Source organism: Pomacea canaliculata, linkage group LG2, assembly GCF_003073045.1.
Source record: "Pomacea canaliculata isolate SZHN2017 linkage group LG2, ASM307304v1, whole genome shotgun sequence".
Lineage (NCBI taxonomy): Eukaryota > Metazoa > Mollusca > Gastropoda > Architaenioglossa > Ampullariidae > Pomacea > Pomacea canaliculata.
In genome coordinates, this window is record NC_037591.1 from 33,926,603 (window position 1) to 33,949,503 (window position 22,901).

Sequence of the window (22,901 nt, forward strand, 5' to 3'; positions counted from 1 at the left end):
AAATTATTATGGTTAGTTATGCGTAATATTAATGGTACATGAATTACGAAAATATTTGTTTTATTCTCGCCTTCATAAAACACTTAAGTAGTCGAGAGAAGCCAGATAAAAAAGACTGTTCCCCGCGAGACTACAGGTAAACAGAAACTCGGGGAAACTAAGCAACGAAAGGAAGTTAATCCCCTCGCCTTTCTCTCGGGAAGTTCCTCTCCTCTATAAGAATAAAAGCATGAAATTTAGCATCTTACGTGTCTGCTAAAGGTGGGCAAATTCTACCTGTCCGTGTATTGACTCTACTAGTGTCTGGGGGATGGTACACAAGGGAGGGCAAGGGGCGGACAATCAACTGCCACCTGTCAACAAGAGTCCGTTAAACACTCACAAGGTAGCAGATCTCAGCGCTTCACAAAGTTTCACAGTTCAAGTCGCTGAGGGCTTACTTGTTTACTGGTGTCAACTGGACGGACTTCGGCCACACACAGGTGATAACACAATGTCGGCTATACGACCGCTGACCATTGGGTACATGTCCTTTCATGTTTCCATGGTTTCCGTAAGAGCTTAGAAAATAAGGAAGACATCTGTGTGGCTCGTAGCTTCTAGAGATTCGCGGTGTGGGTTCTCTGAACTCAGAAGAAATACATGATCTACAGTTATATATTTCTGGACACGCTAGGTACATAGATATCTATTCTTTAAGATTCTTTCTTCATTCATCAAAATATAAACTGCATTTCTCCTGCAATATTCTCCTGCAGGTTTCCGTCGTTTCACTCATCGTTTTAACTTATGGCGACAGGCTGTGACAGTTAGAGCCCGAGGGTGATACGGCGACAAGGATCGAGTCCCAGCAAACGGGGCAGATAGAAGAAAGAAAGAAAAAAAAAAAAGGTGTCTGGAAAGCTGTTCACGACGTGTCTTAAAACGTTTATAAATATGGCAAGCACGCGGAGCGCTCGTCGTAATCACGCGGCGAAGCACGAGGACTCGAACACACGTTGCCTAACGCGATAAGCCGATGGTTTATAAAGGAGGGCGGGTAGAAAAGGCAAGGTACATTTGATGGCCATTGCAGTGAGATAAATCATCAAGCTGTTACGCCGCATGACGACGGACGATAGCGATTGTCGACCGGGTGGCCAGCGACAGCCGCTCGAGACGCGACTCCTGGTGAGCAGACCGCTCGCACCAGGTCTCTCCTACTGGTAAGTTTTCAAAAGAAGAGGAGATAAATCTTAGGCTGCCTACCCAAAGGGAGATAAGAACTGTGTCTGGGCGCTGGCAGTTGCTAGGAGTCGGTCTTCCGTTTATCTGACCCTTCCTTGGCGTGTGTCAAAGCGCCGTAGATAGTTCCTAACCAAAAATGTCCACTTTTCTCTTCACCCGGGGTACCCGAGACAGAAACAAGGGAGGTGGTAGCTGGAGACACTAGTTACTGGATGGCTGGATCTCTGACTTCTGGTACGATAAGAGAGGGTCTGGCGGCTCCTGCTGTGTGGGGAGGTGCTCCGTGCAGGTAGGACAAATTTGCCGAAGGTGAAAGAAACACATCAAAGATGTCAATGGGAGCTAAGCTCCATTTACCTGGGATTTATGTTTAGGTCCGATTAAGTCAGGATTTATCACTCGGATCATTCGAGCTCTGTTTATTTCTTCAGCAAAAAGGCTTGTAGTCAGCGAAAATAGACTGATGAAGACACAAGATAGCTTTTAAACTTCTCCGTGAGGTCTTCAAAGACTTAATCCCAATCCGTAAGTCCAAGACCAAGACAGATTACTCCGGTATCTGCCTCGTTTCATCACCAGCTGATTATTATGCTTTTGTCTAAGAAACCGTACGTATTTATACTTGCCATTCCTGCAAGTTTGTCCAAACTTCCAGGAGAATAAATTGTCCCAAGTGTAACTTTATTGGTCTGATTGCCAACAATGGGTTCTGCAGGAAGCTGAGTGGCCGAGAGGTCCAGCCTGAGGTCGATTCGCGATCAGAGCAAAACGTATTTTCTATGTTCCGACTTGTCGTTTGCAGGAGATAAAGTTTAACAACGCTTTAACACTTGCACGGGAATTACCAAAGTTATTCAACAGCAAAAGAGCCATAAGCTAATCCCAAAGGTCAGACGCACGCATATATATTCGCCAGCACATGCATCTGTCGAATCTCTCTTAGAAAACTCTTAAAACAAAGTCGTAAACCGCGCGAGGAGTGGCGCCACTCAAAAGTGCAGAAGTCCTAGCACCACACTCTTAATCTGCAGAGCAACACATTCCAAGAAAAAGCAATCGTAAAAGGAACATAAATTTTCTTAAGTCCGCAATTATGTTACTAAGAAACTGATTTTTGATAGAAAAACACAAAAGAAAGGCTGCCAGACACGAGAAAATAAAGGCGAAGATTGTTTCCCCATATGGATTTGGACCTGCAAGTGGTTCACCGTTTCTAAAGTACACAATGATGAAGTCTTTACTTGTGGAATATTTCAAAAACTATTTTATTAATAAATTAGCTACTATTTCTTGTTGGACGACAAGGAAAGTCTCGAACTGTAACTCTCTGCTCGCCGCTGATTTTCTCCACACACACGCATGTAAGTAAACACAAACAAAAACACACACGCACATACGTGAACACACTCGTGCACAAGCTTGCACATGATCAAAGTAAGCGAATCACTTGGTGAATGAGTGACTAGGTACGGGACGAAAACAGAAAGAAAATCATGATTCCTCCCTGTCTCACTCCCTCCTCCATACAGTCAACATTAACCTCTTTTATCGAGACACCGAAACGAGCTTTTTCACAAGCAAAAACTTCCTCCATCTCCGGCGTCTCCGACTGGTTCTCAAAGAACAAGTGCAGCTTGAAACTAAGGTCCTATTTTCTTTCCGGCGTGGCGGGAAACCTTGTCACGACACTGTGGAAATCAAAATAGCGGGCTCATCACTTGTCGTGGAGCTTTTTTGGGGCCAGATCCTTGCGAGAATCCCAAGAACATCGGACGAGCGACAATTACCGTGAAGCCTTTGCGAAGCTGCGACAATCAGAAATCTCTTGGTCTTCTATTAGACCACGGCAGAGCTCGACGCAGAAAAACACGAGAAAGAAGCAGAAGGGCAGAAGGCGGCGAGCGAACGGGGAGATGGAGCGAGCGACCACAGGGGCCAGGTGCTCGGAACGATGCTAAGCTCTGGCTGCTTGGCTAACACTTAGCAAACAGCTTATTCTTTCGCACCATTTCCAGACAGTCGACATGCATCCGACCAGCATCACCAGCTGGGCGCGAGTCAAAATAAAATATTTTTTGTTTTGGACATGAAGCGGGCTTGACAATAAACTCTTTACACCAGCGGTGACCTTTGACCCGCACCGCTACTTTCCAGTTTACAACACGAAATGGAAGTTAGTACATACTATTTTTTATACAATAAAAAGAATATTTACATGAGTTGTTGTAACATACAGCTGCTACTAGCGGATATAGTAAATAATAATAATATTCATAATAATAATAACAACAACAATAATAATGTCCCAATAGCAGTAGACTGCTACAAGTTGGCCATGGAACTGACCGTAACAGAAAGCTAAAATTTATTTAATAATTATTGTTATTAGCCGTGTATATCACATGATCATAGGATGCGGTCTTTCTGAATCTCGGGGTGGAGCAAACGACAAAACACAATTGTCTAATCTGAATGATTAGGACAATTTAGGCAGAAAGAACGATAACCATGCTGCGAACAGTTGTCCCCCTTTTTCTTGCTTCACATCGCTTACATAAATTTTTGATTTATTTATTTAGAGTTTTTGACATTCGTAAACTGAAAGGAATGAGAAACAAACCCAAGACATGCCTTCTCAAGTTTGTTTTGTGTTGGGGCGGGCGGTCGATGAGGTCCTTAGACAACCACAACAAACACAACAAGCTTGTTTCCAGCAGCGCCCACTCCCCTGGCCTGGTGACCATCCTGGCACTGATAAAAGGCAGAGTTGTCTGCCTTTTCTTGTCAAAGATCCGGTGACAGTGAGAGGGGCTTCTGCAAAAACATCGCCGTTTTTCATTATTCTCAGATTTTGCTGCTGATTGGAGGGGAAGCACTAGCAGCTCCGCTCCGAGGCCCACGGCGCAGACGGGAGGAGAAGATCTGGAGGACCCTCGGCGTGTTTACTCACGTGGCGCGAGGAGGTTGAGCAACCCTCGCTTGTCAAACAGAATGTGAAGCTGGAAACAGCTTCATAATCAACACGAGTGTCCTATCTGCAAGTTCCCATCCATACTTGATACCCACTCCGTTGGCAAAGCAAGAGACGGACGACTCCATTTTTGTTTTCTTTTGTTTCCTGGACGCCCACCGTTCTCTCTCTCTCTTACCCACCCTCCCACAGATCTCTCATTCTCCCTCCTGCTCACTCTCTCACTCACGCATGCGCTCTCACATGTAAGTCATAGCCTCGTTCTGGACGTCAAAGTGCTGCAAAAGTTTGCAAAGAGAAGTTTGCAAAGTCATCTCAATCAAAGGACACTCGGCAAGTAACATTTGCATAACCTTTTTCTCTTCGTTGTGTCATCGAAAGCAGCGGGCGATTGATAACCTCCTCTAGAACCCTCTGACGATTTCTCTACCACTCACATTTTCTCCTACTCTCTCTGTCTCTCTCATTGTGCACGTGTGAGCCACGGAGGGAACGGAGACACGGTCTGAAGGACCTGGACATGAAAACACTTCTTGCTTTGTGCTAGCCGAGGTTTATCTTTTATACAGGGACATCACTATCATTTTCACCTAAGACCCTAGGGTGAACCCTTTGAAAGCGTATACACCTTTCATTCTACATGAGTCACAAGGCCTGTCTATTCCATCCATCCATCAATTAATCAATCAATCAATCTATTTCTCGAGGCTATTGAAGATGCAATATAGAACATTCTGTAAAGCTTTGTTTTATTCCTCAGTTTCAAACTCGGTAGACAGACACTAAGTGAACAAAGCATCCTCTATAGACACTGCACCAAATGAGAAATGAGTGCAGACAGCTCCCCTGGTTTGCCCCCTCTCCCTCCCAAAGCACTGAGCTGTTGACGTGAAGACACCCCCGTGCGCATGCTCTGCACAGACTTCCCTGCTCTCCAGCCCTCGGAGAGCTCCTCCTGGGAAAAGCGCCTCCTGCGAGCCACTTGTTGGCGAGACCTCACAGGTATGTTTATGCCTCATCACAAGTCATCCCTTCGCGTTTTATAGCTCTCGGAAAAGTTTCCGTCGGTCTACCTACCATTCTCCCATTGAAATCCCCTCCCTCTCCACCCCAGCATCAACCCGTCCCACACAACCCAATTCTCTCATCACGAAGCCATTCACAGTCTGTGAAGCCATCTGTCTCTCCTTTCCCTCCCAAGAATCAGCGAAAAGGAGTGTGTGTGTGGTGGTGGTGGTGGTCGGGAGGGAGAGTCTGTAGTTGCAAAGATGTGAAGGAAGAGCAAACAAGAAATGGGGCAGACGACTGAGGAGAAGAAGGAGACAGAAAAAAACTTGTTACGGATGGGTGGGTGTAGGGATGGATGCTGGGAGGAGGTAGAAAGCTCGGGTGGACGGGAAAGGAAGAAGAGCGGATAGATGGACGGGAGGAGATAGCAATCTGGGAAGAGCGGATGAATGCAGGGGGGAAGGCGGAGGTAAAGGAAGCACCGACGGCGGCGAGGTGACCGAGGGGTCTGCGACTGAAGATTTGTGACGAGTAGACAAGCTGCAGGAACCGACAACTCGACACATGTTTTCGTCGTCTGGCGGGAGTGGTCCTTCTGGTGTCATCATGTTTCCGAAAGTTTTTTTTAGGTGGGTTGGTTGGGTTATGGAGTGCTACCTGCGGCGGGTACACGCTTCTTCCCTCTCTGAAACTAATCCCCTTTATTCTTAACATCTAAATAATTTGTCATTTTAAGTCAAGCGAGGTGTTACATGAAGATTAGCAAAAAAAAAAAAAAAAAAATAAAAACAAAACAAAAAAAAAACTGTAAACACACCTCCAGTTACAAAATCCTTAATTGTTTATTTTCTTTTAACATTAATATAAGAAAGAAGACTGGGGAGTGGTAGTTTACACTCAATCTAACTGATCCACAAGGTGAAGAGCCACAGTGGAATTCATTTCAGCCATTTATTTGTTGGTTTTTTTTTTTCATTTGTTCGCTGGCTTCAATACCTCCAGGCGACACTCTTAAGATCGTCTGTCATGTTCTCGCTTATCTGCCCACAAATACGTCCCATACAAAAGAGGCAACTGAAATGTAATGCTTCTGATTCCATGTGAATATTTTTTTGTCAACACCAGCGAAAAAAGTGAAGGTATGGAACGGCAAACGTATTCAGCTCGGCTCCCAACAGTTTTAAAAGCATGTTGTTGTTGTTGTGAGATTTTTTTTTTTAAAAAGGGGTAAGCCCTCAGTCTGAGTGTGGCAACCGCCTGTGGGATGACATCCTCTACCTTCTTCCCACGACACTGTTCTCCTCCGGTTCCTCCCAGTGGCGGCCTGCTCCGCTTCATTCCTCTCCCAATCTTTTCTAACTTCCCTTTCTCAGTTTTCACTCCCCTTCCTTCTGAAAAAGTCCCTCCTGCCCGTCTCATCACGGCGTCATCACAAACAACTTTTTAAAAAAATCCTCACCCATCCTCTTTCCACACTCGATGACAGCAGAGCCATCGTTTAACAAGAACATGTTTTGTGATAACTGCCTTCCGTGACTCCGGCTCTTCTGCAGGGCCGGGTCAAAGGTCAGAGCCGAAGCAAATCTGTTTAAAATTGTGAAGGTCGATTATTTACGAAAATGGGGGAAGGAGGGATTGTGGGGAAGATGGGAGCAGGGGGGGGAGGTTAGGGGTTAGAAAAACTTATCTCGCCCAGGAGGTCGGTCAGACGTTTGTCTCACGAGTTATGAAGATGGAGGGAGCGGGGACACGTGGGTGGGGACCGTCTCGGGAGGCTGGTGCTGGGAAATTGAGTTGCAGGAGCGGGTGTTGGTTTACTCTCATGTTGGATGTGTCTATTTGCATAGCTGCGACACTTTGCAGCTTCCCTGTAAATCGAGAGTGCGTGCGTGTGTGTGTGTTTGTGTGCGCGTGAGCCTGTAAACAATTTTTATAAACTGTAAACTTAATCACACACACACAGAGATTAATGTGCGCCGGAATGCAGAACTGTATGGGTGTGGGCGTGTTCGGGTGTGGCATGATCGCTCCTCCGTCCCACCCTGCGCTAAGGAGGTTAACGACACAATATCACGCAAGAGTGAGCACAGAGCCGACCAGCCCAGACTTTAAGAAGCTAATTACAACCAAGATGATTGTCCCCATCCCCCCGACTTTCACTTTCTTTAGTGAAAGTTAGTTCTAACGGAATGCGATACTACACAGGTGACATCATCCAGAAGTGATTATATAAAGAAATTCTTTCATCTACCCAGCCTTCTGCTCACTCCAGTCGTTTTGTATGTCAGAAATGCGGGTACATGCGGTGTGGGAACAAACAACGTTTATGTAACTCCTCTAAAACATATTGTGGGCTGGCAACAGTAGTAGCGATTATATTCAAACCACAGACCTTTTAAGTTAATGTCGCGGGAACAGATGTGCAGAGATAATTAGCAGATTTTATTTTATTTATTTATTTTTGTTATATAATACTTAAAAAAATTCAGCCAGAGGAACTAGGTTATCAAGAGTATATCGGTATACATCGTCGTGGTGGCTGACTGACACAGACATTGTGACCGATTAATTTAGCCAGCTAGGCTAATAAAGTGACAGAAACAATAACAATGAAAGGCGAATAAGACAGACATTTCCTTTATTACTAACCCTTAAACAATGAATATTGTGACATAGTCCCCAAGTTTATGTCCAACATCCTAATCCATTCACTTCTCTCGCTTTTCAATGTTACCATGGCTAAAAAAAAAGGAAGGGATTAATATAGATTAAGGTGACCAGACGTCCCGCTTTAGGCGGGACAGTCCCGCTTTTGACCTCGTGTCCCGCCTGGTCATGAAATGTCCGGGCGGGACGCCCAATGTCCCGCTTTTTGGCAAGTCCGTCAAATGCCCCACATGTCTTTAAAAATCTGATTACCGTAAACTGATTCTCATCCTCGCCTTTGGTTTTGGCGGTGTCTTGTTGATCCCTATTTATATTTCGTGTCTCTGCGGGCATTGGTGTTTGACCCGTGACGACAATGACCTGCCGGCCGATATCTTATTGCACGCGCCGCTGGTACATCGCCGGTGGTCGTCTGGTCGTCCCTCTTTAAGGTGTCAGCTTCTTTGGTTACGGTTGTCCGAGTTTCCCCACTTCCCAGTGGCATTAACTTTCCTCCCTACCATAACTCACACCAGCAGGTGACTACACCCCAAACCTAGTGATAATGGAATGGACAACAAAGGAGTACATAATGGCTTTCACATGCCGAATTTGTTGTGTAAAGTGAAGCTGTTTGAAGTCGCTCACTTTCCTTCGAAGGCATGCAGCCTCTAACGACTCCATCAGACATGTCAGTTATTTTATTTTTTTTAATCTTTTTACTTTCTCTGTGTTGGAATGCTTCGGACTGCCGATTTCTAACTCTGTTATACTTGATAAAATACATTTTTAGCAAATTAACCTAGGCTGATTTAAAAAAAAAGGAAAACAAGTGCATTTTACGTTTTGGCAGACGATGCCGATCCAAAGGCATCCACAGGCCACCCCTGGTTGCTTGGTGATGGAGAGACGAAGAGAAAGTTTCACGGTCGTGAAGTAACTACGAAACAAGTAACTCTGACATCTCACTTAGAGGTTGTAGTGCCAGCGGCGGGCCCATCCTTTCCATTCACAGAGTGGCCATACATCAGTAACATATCCACCCTTTACTGTCAAGTCCAACTTGCTTGCAGGTCCCCCAAGTGCCACATTAATCCAGAGACCTCAATGCACGAACTGTCTTCTAAACGGTTCATGCGCCATAAATCATTGTGTCCAGCGGCCTCTGACACCTGGTCCGTACCCCGACAGCCCGCCTACCTTAGGTCTGGAAATTGTATACTGCAGGTGTAATGCGGGTGTCCTTCTTCAGACCAGAAAAAGAAGAGGGAAAACAATCCACTGACCAAGGCAAGGCCCCTCACAACCGCTGGCTCGGGTACACCAGTACCCTGCCATCTCATCAAGCCTACGTCAGCACGTTTCCCCTCACCTCTCGGCATTTCGTCCCCCCACCCCGCGTGTTTTCCGCTGCCCGGCATTTTATTCACTTCCAGTAATCGTTTTCTTTGAGTACGGATCAGTGACTAAACTAATGTCGGGGACGATACCGACATCGCCAGTGAAAAGACAGATAAAGGTGGAAACACTGAAAGGACTTTAATTGTGAGGTGTAACTTTGACAGCGAAAATTCACGAAATCCTCGTGAAAAAAGTGTATGACACAATCTTGCAATGACTGAAACTTTACAAGGAGATTCACGGTCTATGAAGTACGGTTTGGGAGCAACAGCCCCGCAAGATGACGAAGGTGCCGGACCATTATTGCGACGATAATTTACACAGCGCCTCACCTGCACGTCAGCAAAGTTGGCTGAGCGGGAGATAAGGTAGGAATATTTTAATTTAAATTTTAAATACCGGTTTTCTATTTAAAAATGGAATTCTGTAGTGGCGTGGACAGATCTGCCGTTGAAGCATCACTACTCGGCAAAGTCAGAGGGAAAGCCCCCCACAGCCCCCCCCCCCCCCGTTTTTCGGCGCTCATCGACACGCGTCCCGCTTTCGCCCCCGAAACGTCTGGTCACCTTATATAGATTAAAGAGTAAAGTATTGTTTTGTTGCTTAGATACAGGATGGACTTTTTCGATAAAATTCATCATCAAATGCTGGCCTTTGGCTCAGAGTAAAAGAAAATAAAACGTGTTAGTTCAAGCTGTCATTACAGGAATATGAATGGTAGACACAACACTTTCCAGCTGTGCTTGATATGATCGACTGTTTGCAAAGTCCACTGTGGGACATAATGCATCGAATGTAGCGAAACATGGAGCTGATAACACTGAGGTAGGATCATTCAGTCGTGAGTTATCAAAACAAAATCTCTGTAAAATCATTTAGCAACGATGGGAGAGAGAGAGGGGAGGGACACACACGCACGGACACATGCACACCCATCAGAGAGAGAGAGAGACAAGGGCACAGAGAAACATTAGCAGTTCGATTCCCTGTCTAACATACCAGAAAATCCCATCCTGATGACAAGTTTTCTTCCAGTAATTCTCAGCACCTTTCCTTCGGATACCTGTCTACATGCCTATTCACTGCAGCCATAAATTTAATTTAACAAGTTACTTCCGATTTCTTGATAAACCCCGCTTTTGATTGACAAATTAACTCCTCCCACAGTTCCAATTAATCGATCATCTTGCAGGAAATGAACCTTGCCGACATCTCCATCGCCGACACTTTCTTGCTTCCCATGATGCTTTCTGTCAGCATCAACTCATGGTGGCGAACGTTAGACTGGTTTACCCACAAATATTTTGCGTGATTAAAAATATTCGTCGAAGGTGGTGGTGGTGGTGGTGGTAGTGGTGGTGGTGGTAGGGGTTTGGGGGGACAGAGGACTGTGGTTTCAACTCCTTTCTGCGATCGTCTTGATGTCCCTCCCGTGCGTTATGGCCGTTTTGCTGATGTCTCTATCTGGTCGGCGTATCCTGTGTGGGCGATCTTAATTAACGACCGTTAGCGCGTTTGCGGTTTGCCATGAATCACATGCTTGAAGATGAATGCGAAAAAGCGCCATAAACCAAGCAAACACTCAAGGCCAGTAAATTCATTTTATAAGGCAAAGAAGCGGTAAAGCGGAAACACGTCAGCAAGCATGCGCGAAGGCTCGCGCGCTCCGCACGCATGCACACACTGAGGGATGCCCGAGCAGGTGCGCACGCAGTCTGCAGGGACACGGGTACCTGTGCATCGATCGATCCTTATCCACCAAGATGCGGATGCATGAACTTTATACCAGCGCACACACACACACACACGTAAACAAACAAACACACACACACACGTATGCATGCAGGCGTACACGCTACCCAGCAGGAACACTTTAAAGCAAGTCGACACGGTGGTCCCCTAGTCCCAATTGATGGCGCTGAGTAAAGCAAGAAATATCCCCATCTGTGAGAGAAATAGTATCCAGGCCTGATACCGATGCCGGTAGTTGCTGAGAAGAAGAAGAAGGAGAAAAAAAAATTCATCTTAGGATGTCAAATAAAACAGAAAAATCGTCCTCCCCTTCCTAGCCCCCATTGTTCCAGTCCTCATAGGTGCCCGAGCAGTTTCGTTCCATATGCCAGCAATCATCTGGTAATAAGCCCCAAACCCTACCCCTACCCACCCATCTCCACCCTCCATGCCAACCCCTCTCCTTCTTCACTTCCACCCTCCAACAGCTGGTGTCCGGGCAGAGAAGCGTTTTGAGAAGTTCGGGTCGGTGGCTTCACAAAGCTATCACAGTCTGCGATATCGCCATACAGCTTGTTGTGGTATTTTCATCTGCACTTAGCTTTCATGGATTTTTTTTTTTTTTTTTTGAAGAGGGGTAGTGGGGAGGGAGGGGAGTCGACTGCAGCAACTGTGCGGCACAGAGGGGTAGCGGGTGGGAAAGGGGTGGCCGGGGGCAGGGTATGTTTGCCAGAACGACTGGGAAAGCGATGGGAGGCAAGGGCGGTGACGTGGCACGGCAATGAGAGGGGGGTGGGCGCACATGGGAACCCTAGAAACAATTCTGAAACTTTTCCTATCTTCGCTAACACATGGAATATAGGAAAGAGGGTCGTGAGAAAGTAGCCAGGCTTCGTCAAGAGAGAGAGAGATTGACGGAGGGGCAAACAGAAAAAAAAGATGGCAACAACCAGTTATGTTGCCAGTGAGCATAAGCTGTCGACCACTGAAGAGATTCCTAATGACCGAGGATGATTCCAAGATGCCAGAAAAAAGAAAGGAGCGACCTGAGACGACGAGTACACGAGGCCGCTCGGTGCCAGGTCAGGGGTCAGGAGGTATTTAACGAACAGCTTGCATCAGCACTACACGGAATCGTCGTTTTATTTTTTTTCTCTCTCTTATTGTTACCTAAAAGATTGACTACAAAATGATGTTTCTATATGTCAACGAGTGGAGTAAAGAACAAACGAAGAAAGAGTGAATTAAAAAAAAAGACAGAATATTGAAAGAAAGTTTGTAGTCCTTAGAGTTAGGAAGTTATTATTCATTATGCATTATGATTTTAAGATAGATAGAGAGGTGGTTAAAGAAACCAAACAAGAAAGCTTAAAAATAGTGAGGGTAAGATAATTTGTGGTCTATCCTTTGAACTTATCCTTCACCCCATAAAACAGTCTTTCATAATTAATTTTTTTTTCTGTCCTTCCCCTGCTATTGGTCTACAAGAGAAGCTCGGTACTAGAGCTTTGAAAGGCTGTAGTGAGGAACGAGTGACAGGACCGCCTCAACTCCGTCACCATGTGTCATTTGAGCCCGAAATTCATGTGAAATATTCACATAGATCATTCCTGTACATGATACAGCTAGGGGCGACGACGATCGCTCCAACAACGGTTTAAGGCTACTCGCCAAAACATTAATTTGCAGTTTGTTTAGTTTGTCAACAAACACCACTCGCGCTTTCCTATGTGCCTGATGTTGTCACAAATCACGGCCTCTGTGACGAGGGGTGGGTGCGTGGAGAGGGAGGTGGTGGTGGTGGTAGTGGTGGTGGTGTAGGTGGTGGTGGTGGTGGAAAGCAGACACCGACCAAGTCAGGCAACTCTGTCATCTCCTCCTCCGTCTCTTTCCCCCACCCACACACCACCACCCCGCACTTCTCTCCCTCCTTCAACTCTCCTCGCGGTACCGTTTGTTTGTTTATTTATTTATTTGATTTACGACCGCTGGGTTCTTGTGAAGCCTACGGCTTGGCTGCCAGTCCGAGATTAGTTCAACAGGAGTCCATCCCTTCACCCACTTCATCATTATGTACCGCTACATAGGACCTTTCTTATCTGCGATTAGAGACTAAGATAAACAGATATTCTACAGTGTCTTTTTCTCTCCCTCTAAATTGAACAGATGTAAATTTAAGGCAGATGGATTTACTGAGATTTTCTTTCTTCTTTTATCTTGATTGCCTGCGTGGTTTTTTGGAAACCACACGGCTGTTGTAATGTTTTTTTGGTAGTGTTGGTGGCGGTGATGATGATGGAAGTGGCTGTGGAAGTTCCCACACCATACGTACCAAATGGGTATATCAGATAATTGGGGGGCTAGGGAAGAAGAGAAACTGTGCAAAGGGAGTCAAAGAAAAAAAAAAAGAAGAAAAGTGCATGAGAATAAAGTTCCACTCTACTAGTCCCCTCCCTGTAATTAGTTGTCAGCAAGCCAAACTTCAACAGCCACCAAGTCTGCTCCAAGAACTGTTCGTTTACACCGACGTCAGGGTGATGCAGCGGTCTCCGAACGGTTGTCATGGCAACGTCACTGATCCCAACAACGACTGTTACCCTCGCATTTTGCGGACACTGCAGAAAAAGCTCTCTGACTAGCAAAAAATAAATAAATAAAACAAGATAATAAAAATAAAAGCAGTATTAAAAAATCAAGGAGCGCACTAAAGCCTCGCAGATCGTAAAAATTTTCTTGAGGACGCTTAATGGTTCACAATACAATTTTTGGGAAGGATGTCTTTTTTTCTTTGAAAACATGCCTGCAACGGTTTTTAAAAAAAAAATTCTGAGACAGCAATCGGCTGACAAAACTGACACCATTTTCTGGTAATTATTTTTTTTAAATGTCAGAGAAGTGAGAAACTAGAAACCACATTTCCTTCAATTTTCGTTTAAGCATAGATCAGTTTCAAGTATGAGTATATATAAGTTTTAAGTATACTTTTGAAATCCTTGCCGGAAACAAACGATTACACTTGATGTCTTGCCATCATCTCTTGCCCTTAACATCGGCACGTAGCTCGAACACACACTCCTCACCCCCCGACACACACACCTCACCCCCCGACACACACACACACTAGATGGGGGGAAAGAAGGGGTGATGCATGGTGCAGAAATATCTGGGGGTTGGGTGGTGTTGGGGGTAAGGTAAACAAAAATCAAAGTCAACAATCAGAGTTGTTTCTTTTTCAAGATTCATACAACCTTATATATTTTGATTCTTTTGCAAGAAGTGAGGGACGGGAGTGGAGGTGGATGTGTAGAAGAGGCTAATTAGAGTGTAAACCGTCTGCACATCCTGAGGATATTGCGGCCGACAAAGAGGCCACTTCCTTGGTCGGCCTATTAACGAACCACTTACAGATGCTGCGGACAAGGACTGTCCAAGAGGCTGATATTAAGTTCTTCGCAAACGTGACCACACGAGCGTGGACTCCGGCCACCGACAGACAGGATGCAAGGGGGAGTCACTCTACGGTAGGTGGTCAGAGATTCTGCGTGATCTTCCCTTCGACAGACTGCGACGCCCTCTGGCGCTGAAGGCAGTCGAGCTTGGCACGAGAGGAGGTCGAGCGGAGGAGGTGTTCAGAGTGCAGACCAGAGCAGAACGAAGACGCGGGAAACAGAGCTAATTCAGGGCAGGGAGGAGTTCGTTGGTGCAACAGAGCGAGATGTCAAGATAACCAAGGAGAAACACAAAAAAGAACAAAAAAATCGACTCAAAATTAGCAAGGATTTTTTTTAAGTAAAAAAAAATCATGGGAAATATATTTCAAGTAAAATTGGAATCTGAGACATTAGCAATTCAGTGAAAAAAAAATAACGAAAAACTAGGGCAAAAATGTTGAGTGCAAGGAGGAGTTAGATGTCTTGTGAAATTAAATGAAAAGGTTCGTACTAACAAATGAAGAAAAGAAATAGGACTTGTATTCACTTATTGCATTTATTTTACGACACACATTGCATAAAAATAAATAAATATTACTCCATTGATGGATGACTGCTGTGCAATGACATATCCACAAATGTAAGCTCTAGATTCTTCGAATAATTACGACATTCGAGGATGAATAAAATATCATACTTCAGTTGAGACATTATGAGGACTTTCAGGTCCGGTTTCATTAATTTCTAAGTACTCTGGGTGGTCAGGGTGACTTTTCCAGTTACAGACATGAGAGCCTCGAATCTGAGTATTCTGATGCGAAGTCAAACACAACCACCAAAAGACAACCCGCAAGCAAAATTATTTTCAGGTGAAGGAGTTAAACTTGACAAAAGATGCCAATTCCCCAACACTATGAACAACTTTTTTTCGGTTCACGAAGTACAAACTTCAGCGCATTTTTGAAGCAAATTCATAACATCTGTGGACTGTGTTAACTAGCTGGCAGCTTTGAGCTTAATTTGATGTTTGACTGGGATGGGGTTAGCCGTTAAGATGAGACCACGTGATGTTACTGACGTGAGCAGACTGGGTCTGAGTCCCGGAGGAAAATGAGACAGGGAATTGAACTGGCACCAGACGTCCCTGTGTCTCTTTCCCTGTCATCCCCAGAACTCAACAACCACTTGTATCCGTCTCTGGCATCTTGTCTCGGAGACTTCAGGAATTGCCTTGGGATCGAGACCACAGACGTGCAGCCCAACGAGACTTCGCGAAACATTTGTAAATGATACACGGATTATGTTAGGGTGGAAGAAGGTGGAGTGTGCTGTGGTCAGATGATTATTTCTTTCACTTTTCTTCTCTGACCTTTCAACGATAAGTTAATCAAAGATATGGGTTTGTTCGAAAAAACTTGTAAAATCCTACTGATACTGAAGTACACTAAGGTTACCTCTTGCCAAAATAAATTCAGTGTTTGTAGCATCATTCTACTGAACTATATCTATATATAGTTCCTGTCTTGCCAGTTCTATGTTTTTCAAGAATATAAAGAATATTTTTTTCAGTATTAAAAGAAATTCGCAGAGAAAAAAAAAAAAATTAGAGAAGTGCTGATCAAGATGGCTATTCAAGCCAACGATCAAACTGGTGAGAGGCAGTCATTAGACTTTGCTTCCTGTGAATATCTTACTGAAAGGATGATTGCCCAGACCCTGCAGTCACCTTGTGACCCGTGTCTTCAACGATTTCTATTGAAGTCAAAGGACATTGACTATGCAAACAAGATTCAAATCTCACTCCTGGTCGATAGCCAAGAAAGGCGCTACTCTATGAGAGAGAGAGAGAGAAGGACAACACACACACACACATATAAACGAACACACATATTATCAAGCTGAAAAGAAAGAAATGAAAATTATGTCCACACAGGCAGAAAGAGTAAAAATAAAAAAAAAAAAACGAAGGACGAACTGAAAACAGAAATATAAGCAGACAGAAAATATAAAATCAGACAGACAAAAAGTTGGGTGTAAGAGATGATACAAAAAAAGAAAGAAAGAAAATAAAAGTGCGCTCAAAAAAGAAAAAGAGAGAGCGAGATAGTGTTTGTGATTCTCTCTCGGATGGAAATAAAAACGAGGGAGAACAAGAAATTGGAAAGGATGAATGAAACAGGGCTCCAACATTTAAGAGAAGAACTCTCTGAAAGACTTCTCGACCGGGCAATACTTTCTCGGTAGGAATCCAGACTACTTCTAAGATTGCCCACATCGAACGAGAGCACGGCAGATAACAAGCCAAGGGAGGAAAGGAATCGAACGAAAGGGAGATAACAAGCCGGGTCTTTGACAGTCCCATGTGTGTTGAGGTGGCAGGCCCCGACACAAGTCTGTAATATCCCGTGTCACTCCCCTGCTCCCTGCGTGCGATCCCCTGAATCTGGTGCCAAATTATCTGTCAAGACCCGTCCTTCGCGCTGTATGTCTTTGGCACGGGATCAGGGTACATAACGGTTACAGGCTCAAATTAGAATCTCCAATTAAAACCCTACCCCTCCGTCCTTTGGGATCGTGGATTTTTTTGATCGCTGGCCATGTGAGATGGGTCAGGAGGAAAAACTGTGAACCCTGCAATTTTGCACATTTATCATTTCACTGTCAAGATTTTGTCCCTTGAATGGGGCTGTCATTAGACACACAAGATTAGTCAGAGGGAAAAAATCTCCATTTTGAAGTTTCTCTTCATGGCAAAAGCGACACTCATCAAAATAATACATCTTTAATCTTGACAACACGTCTAGCGCCGCCGGCCGCACTCTCTGTGGTTTCATGGCTTCAATATTCAGATGCATTGTTTTGGACGATTTTTCTCCGCGTCCGATTCAACAAATTTCTCCTCGTTTTCCACAGAGCCCTTTCTTTTTTTAAAACGAACTTTTATCTCATTTTCATTTTGATTAAACGGTCTCCCACGAGCACGCATTGGCGGGCGCCTGCGTTTGTGCTTGCATGCGCGCGCGAGTGTCTGTAGTCAGGAAAATGACAGAGAAAAAAAATATAAGTACACGGCCTGTGGGTATGTTATATAATTAAGACGAAAGTAGGTAAGGAAATAGACAAATATATTAATTTGCAAAAAAAAAAATCCTATGCAAATTTTCTTTTTTTTTTTTTTTTTTTTTATTCTTGAGTTAGAGATGATCGGATGAATGTTTCAATTAACTTATCTCGTTTATCAGAGGACTAATTGCAAGTCTTGCCTAAGGTCCTGTTTTACTCTCACAAAGACCACTAAAAATGAAAAGGAGATAAAATGGACATGTGAAAAGCAGAGTGGGCGTGAAGAAGATGGAGAAGAGATGGGAGAGAGAGAAGGGCAGATTACCATCCAGCCAGACAGCCACCCAGACAGCGCGTGGGCAAGAATGGGGTGTCTTTGTGCGTGTTAACGTGGGAGAGCGATTAATGTGTGTACAACTTTTATTCACAATGTTTACGTTCCAGCACGTCTCGGGTTTCCATGCACCCTAAAGGTGCCCTTAACGGTTTACAAGTATCGCATTTCTTTTCTTGTCCCCGTGTTTACAACAAAACAAATGTCAACTTCCAAGCGGTTTGGTTTTTTATTGCTCCATTTTTCCTCCACTGTTTTCAACAGAGCGTCCATTATGCTGACAGGAAGCAGTTGAAGAAAAAAACCAACAATGAATAAGATGTATATACGAGTAAGAGGTTTGTATTGAGAGGTGGGCCTAATTTTCGCAACTTTCCATGAGATAAATCAAGTTTTAGCTCACTGCAGTGAAAACTTTTATTTAGTTTTAAGCATGGGTTTACTTTGTCTGTAAAGTGTGTGGGTGCGTGCATTTGGATGTGTGCACACGTGGGCGAGTCTTTCTTTGTCCACTTCATTGTTCTTTAATTGCCTTCTCATTCCTCATCTCGTTATTTTAACGATCTTTTAAAATACAATCGTGAAGAGCTATGAGTATCAACTGAAAGAATCCCTCCTCAAGTTCCCCGGGCGCCTTGGTCCTACAACCCACGGCTAATGCTTGATTGTGAGATAAACAGGTCTCCAGTCACCAGCAAGTGTCAGATAGAACAGCCACCATCAGCCAAAGGGTAGACAGAAGAATTATACCTGAAAGACTTTATCAAAGAATATGTGGATGGGTTTCGATGTCCTTCATCTACTGCTCTCTCTTCCAGAATTCCGTCGGATCACTACCTTGTACCATCAATTGAAAACCTCCATTAGCGGCTGCAACAAAGGTCTCCAAGGGTTGCGCCTTCGTAACAGGAATGTTTGATGCCCTCCAGTGAGGGTCAAGAGTGAAAGCGAACGTCACTTTGTTGCCAACATGGCAGCTCGGTCCAGGTGTGACGTGACACCTCCGAGCTTTCAGCGAGCGCTGATTGTAAAGGACCGCACGCATTTTTCCGCTCCACTCTTATCCTCAGGTCGTTTCTTCTGTCGCCGATGAAAGTAAGGTAAGAGGACACAAACAAAGATCAATACTAGATGGCCCTGTCATGGAAAAAGAGGACAAGGGAGAGAAACAGGCCCTCCACAAGCAGGGGTGGATAACAAGGTGTGGTAGGCAGCTCCCCACCTTTATTGCGGACAGCGATTGATCCTCGTCAGAGAAACGACCAGAGAGGCCACTATGCGAGGGAGGATAATTCGAGGGAAGAATGCGGACAATGGGTGATGAAGTACCTGGAGGGTAACAATGAAGCAGCCGTGTTGGTACCCATGGAGCCAGTAGCGGCTCTAATACACTCTCACCTGTGTTTGCTGGAGAGTGTAGGAGAGTCATAACTTTGCTCTCATGCACCAAAGCCTTGTCCACCTTGTGTGGAGCTCTTCAGATGCTGACCATAGTCGTGTCAGACATCTGAGCACGGCTTACACGAGGCTTCTGTTTGTCGCCAGTACTTGAACCTGGACACGGCTAAATGAAGCGGTAAAGATTGAAAGCACACAAAGAAAGAAAGCATTTAGTGCTGAACTTTCATTTCCTAGTGTTGTTTATTCTCTTTATTTACTTGTTTCTTTATTTCTCAGAAATCAATATTCTGGCAAGATCCAGAATTCAGAACTACAGGTATGATCAGCCGGATGAGAAAAAGAGACAGGTAAAGTGTTATAAACAGAAATGAGCCACTTCTTAGTGGTACAACAGTAAAATGGAGTAAATGAGATGATATTTAACTGTAAGATATTAACAGTTTGATCAAAGCACTCGAGGCACATAGTCACAGCCAGCTGAATACCATCGCCATCAGAATCTCATACGATGGTTAGTTGGTCGAGTTTTACATCGTGAATCATTTAAGGCTACATCCTCGTGAAAGAAAGCTACACTGCAGTTTAAGGATGAAAAAGAAACCCACAGGTGATACAATAACAACACCTTCAACAATATAAACCAAGAAAAAAATTTAAAGAGTAATTAAAATCCTAAAAACAATGCTGTGCCATAAACAACTATAGCTCCTAACGCCCAAGGGAAAAAATATAGTTTAAAAAAGCAAACAAACAAACAAAAAAAGCCACAACAACCAGCGAACCTGACTAAAAACTGTCCAAAAGTTAACTGTCCTTGGTGCGAGACATGGAATGTTTCGCTGTACAAGTCGATATGGTAATATTAAACCAAGGAAGGCATGAAGAACACAAGACCCGATGTGAACTGCAACCACTCGCAAAGCGGAATTCTACTTTTCAGCTGAAATAGCACGAAGTACACACAAACAGCAGCAAATTGACACTAGCGGTTGCTGGAGACAGGTGACACGATGTGTCAAGGACGTAGCAGATGACCCTTGTGAGGTGCACACAAGCGGGACAACTCGCCGACAAAGGGGCGTAATCGCGTTCTTGCACGGCCAACGGAAATTCGAGAAAAACTGTTCCCGTCAGGCTTCACCTCGTGTACTAAGTTTGTGGTCAAGTTTCGTGAAGGAAAGTAGTTGTTTGTTTATATTTATAATCACTAGTGAGTAATGTTCAATCTACCCGAGGTATGCACGTTGTGCGATGAAAGGTTTGGTTCACACTTACAGTTAATTTTTTCAATTCTGTTTTCCATGATCTTCACTTGCATTTTTAAAGCATCGTGGGACACAGAAGTTCAGAAAGAGCAATCATTCACAAATCCCTGTTGCAGTGACTTTTGCAGTTTCCAGCTTATTTCACAGAACTTTACTATAAACTTTTTATTTTATTCCGTATCCCTAAACTGAAATGTCCCATAACTTTTTGCGAGTAGTATATAATGTCTTTGCTGTTGACTTAATTTTCCAGATGGACCTAAGTTGATGGATAAAAAGAAGGGAACGAAGAACTCTGCTGCTTAAAAATCTTTAATAACCATTGAATGTAAGAAAAATCATTAATGTTTATTTACACCAGTAAATAGTTTTTTAATCTTCGTATTCGACAGAGTTTAAAACCTAATATAAAGATTTAATGTATAATTTCTTTTATCTAAACCTGAATAATGAATTTATTCCCTTTTATTACAGTTTAAAGTATTGAGTTTACTCCCTTTTGTTGAACTTTTTGTTCTGAGTTAAGAACTATTTACCCATATCTTTGTGTCTGTCCTTTGTTACCTTCACTAGCCTCTGGAATTATGTGACACTTATATCATCAAGTATGTTGCTCTCTTAGAATTGATGACCAGTGTATTCATTGATGATCAGTACACATGGTTACATCACTGGCGTCCGAACTGAGAGGCACCCTGATTCGATACCCGAGGTTAGCCCATTGATACAGGAAAGGAATTAAAGTTTTCGTGATACAGAGAAAGTACACTGAAAAATGTGTGCTGTTTAACTATGTGACTAAGTATATAAATATTAATGAACTGTTTTGTTTATTTACGAGGTGCTTTAGGCTGAATATAACGTCCACATATTTAAAACAAAGTAAATCAAGATGGTAATTATATGAACTCCTTAAACTTGACAATAAATTGGTCTGAAGTAGTTTGAAACTGTCAGTTTTACAAGACTACATTTTATCTGTTGCTCAAAGAAGATATATTAAAAAAAATGTAATATTTTATCTCATGCCTAACATTTTTAAAGGGGTATCATAAAGTGAACTACAGTATTATAATCTGTAGGCAGTCAGGCGCTGCAATAAATACAGGATAAAAGTATGAGAATAACAATTTACTGCTCAGGTATAACAGCTGTGTGTAATTATTCAGGTTTTATCGTCAGGGCAACTTAAGCCAAAACACTAGATGATATCCATCGACAAAAAAAGGAATGTATAACCGTATTCAGTCTGTTGGTGTCGATGAACCTTTCCATATCTAGCTCCAAGAGTCTGTCTACATTCTGTACAACATCCACCCGTTTATTTTCTTTCATTCACATGCGTTCCAACGCACGCATCAATTCGGGGTGTTCAACTAGTACATAGAGGCAAAACTCACCCACAATCGCACCCAGACATTTGTTATTTAATCTCTTGCCCTAAATATATGTTCTCATCTTTATTATACATGTGTGTGTGTGTGAGTGTGAATCTTTTTATCGTATATTTCTCTCGACATATAACTTTTCTGTTTCTAGTTCTATATAAATAATCATAATTTTTGGATTTTTTTTTTCTATTTGACTATAATTTTCTCCCCCTTATCTCCTATATATATATATCTTGATAGGGAAAATATATTCATATACACGTACATGTAAAAAGGTTTAAATCCTATATTCTTTCTTTGTCTTTCAGACAAGAAGGACGATTCATTGTCCCATCACATTTTGTTCTCACATCTGGCATCTATCACATAACAAGCTTCTCACATCAGGAGCTGATATTTCAAATCGCTAGTAAAGAATGAGAGAGAGAGAGGCAGAGGGGAGGTGAAGTAAAGGGTCATCTTGTCCTCGGAGAAAGGCAGTCACCAATTTAAAAAAAATATAATAACAATAAAAAAACGAAGCACTCCAGCAAAAAGAAACTTGTGTCTGGGCTACGAGCATTAATTACACGCTTGCAGGATGTCTATTGATGGCGGTGTGGGGGCCAATGGCTCCGTTATTAATAAGTAGTGCTGTTCTAAGTGCTGCCTTTTGGCGGAACATCGTCAAAGCATTGAGAGGTGGGCTAATTTACGCAAATTTCATGCTCCAGTGTTAAGGCTAGCAGACGACAGGTCCTCTAGCGTCTGTGTGCACCAAGACTACAGACGTTGAGCCCGCTAGCAGGTGTCGGTGAGCCGACGTCGTGCGATCGAATTCAAGCTCTATCTCCACCCGACCCACCACCCACCCCGTATATATATATATTTAAAAAAATAATAATAACTGAAACGAAAAAAAAATGATCAAGCATCAAGATGAGAAGATAAAACTACAGCTTTTAACAGAATTGCTCTGCGCTTACTCACCATTCAGTAGTTTTCTTGCCTTGGGTTTCGATCGCATCTTGTCGAACCTGAAAGTTGTCGTCT

The 22,901-nt window shown here is 43.5% G+C and overlaps 1 protein-coding gene across 1 annotated transcript in view; it reads right to left on the reverse strand.

Moving 5' to 3' along the window:
* LOC112555872 (PR domain zinc finger protein 16-like) overlaps positions 1–22,890 on the reverse strand; it is a 133,305-nt gene extending 110,415 nt beyond the window's left edge. Inside the window, 1 exon segment of the mRNA XM_025224437.1 lies at positions 22,839–22,890. Within this exon segment, the coding sequence (XP_025080222.1) occupies positions 22,839–22,875 (37 nt within the window). The 5' untranslated portion in view covers positions 22,876–22,890.
* Between the last annotated feature and the right edge of the window lie 11 nt (positions 22,891–22,901).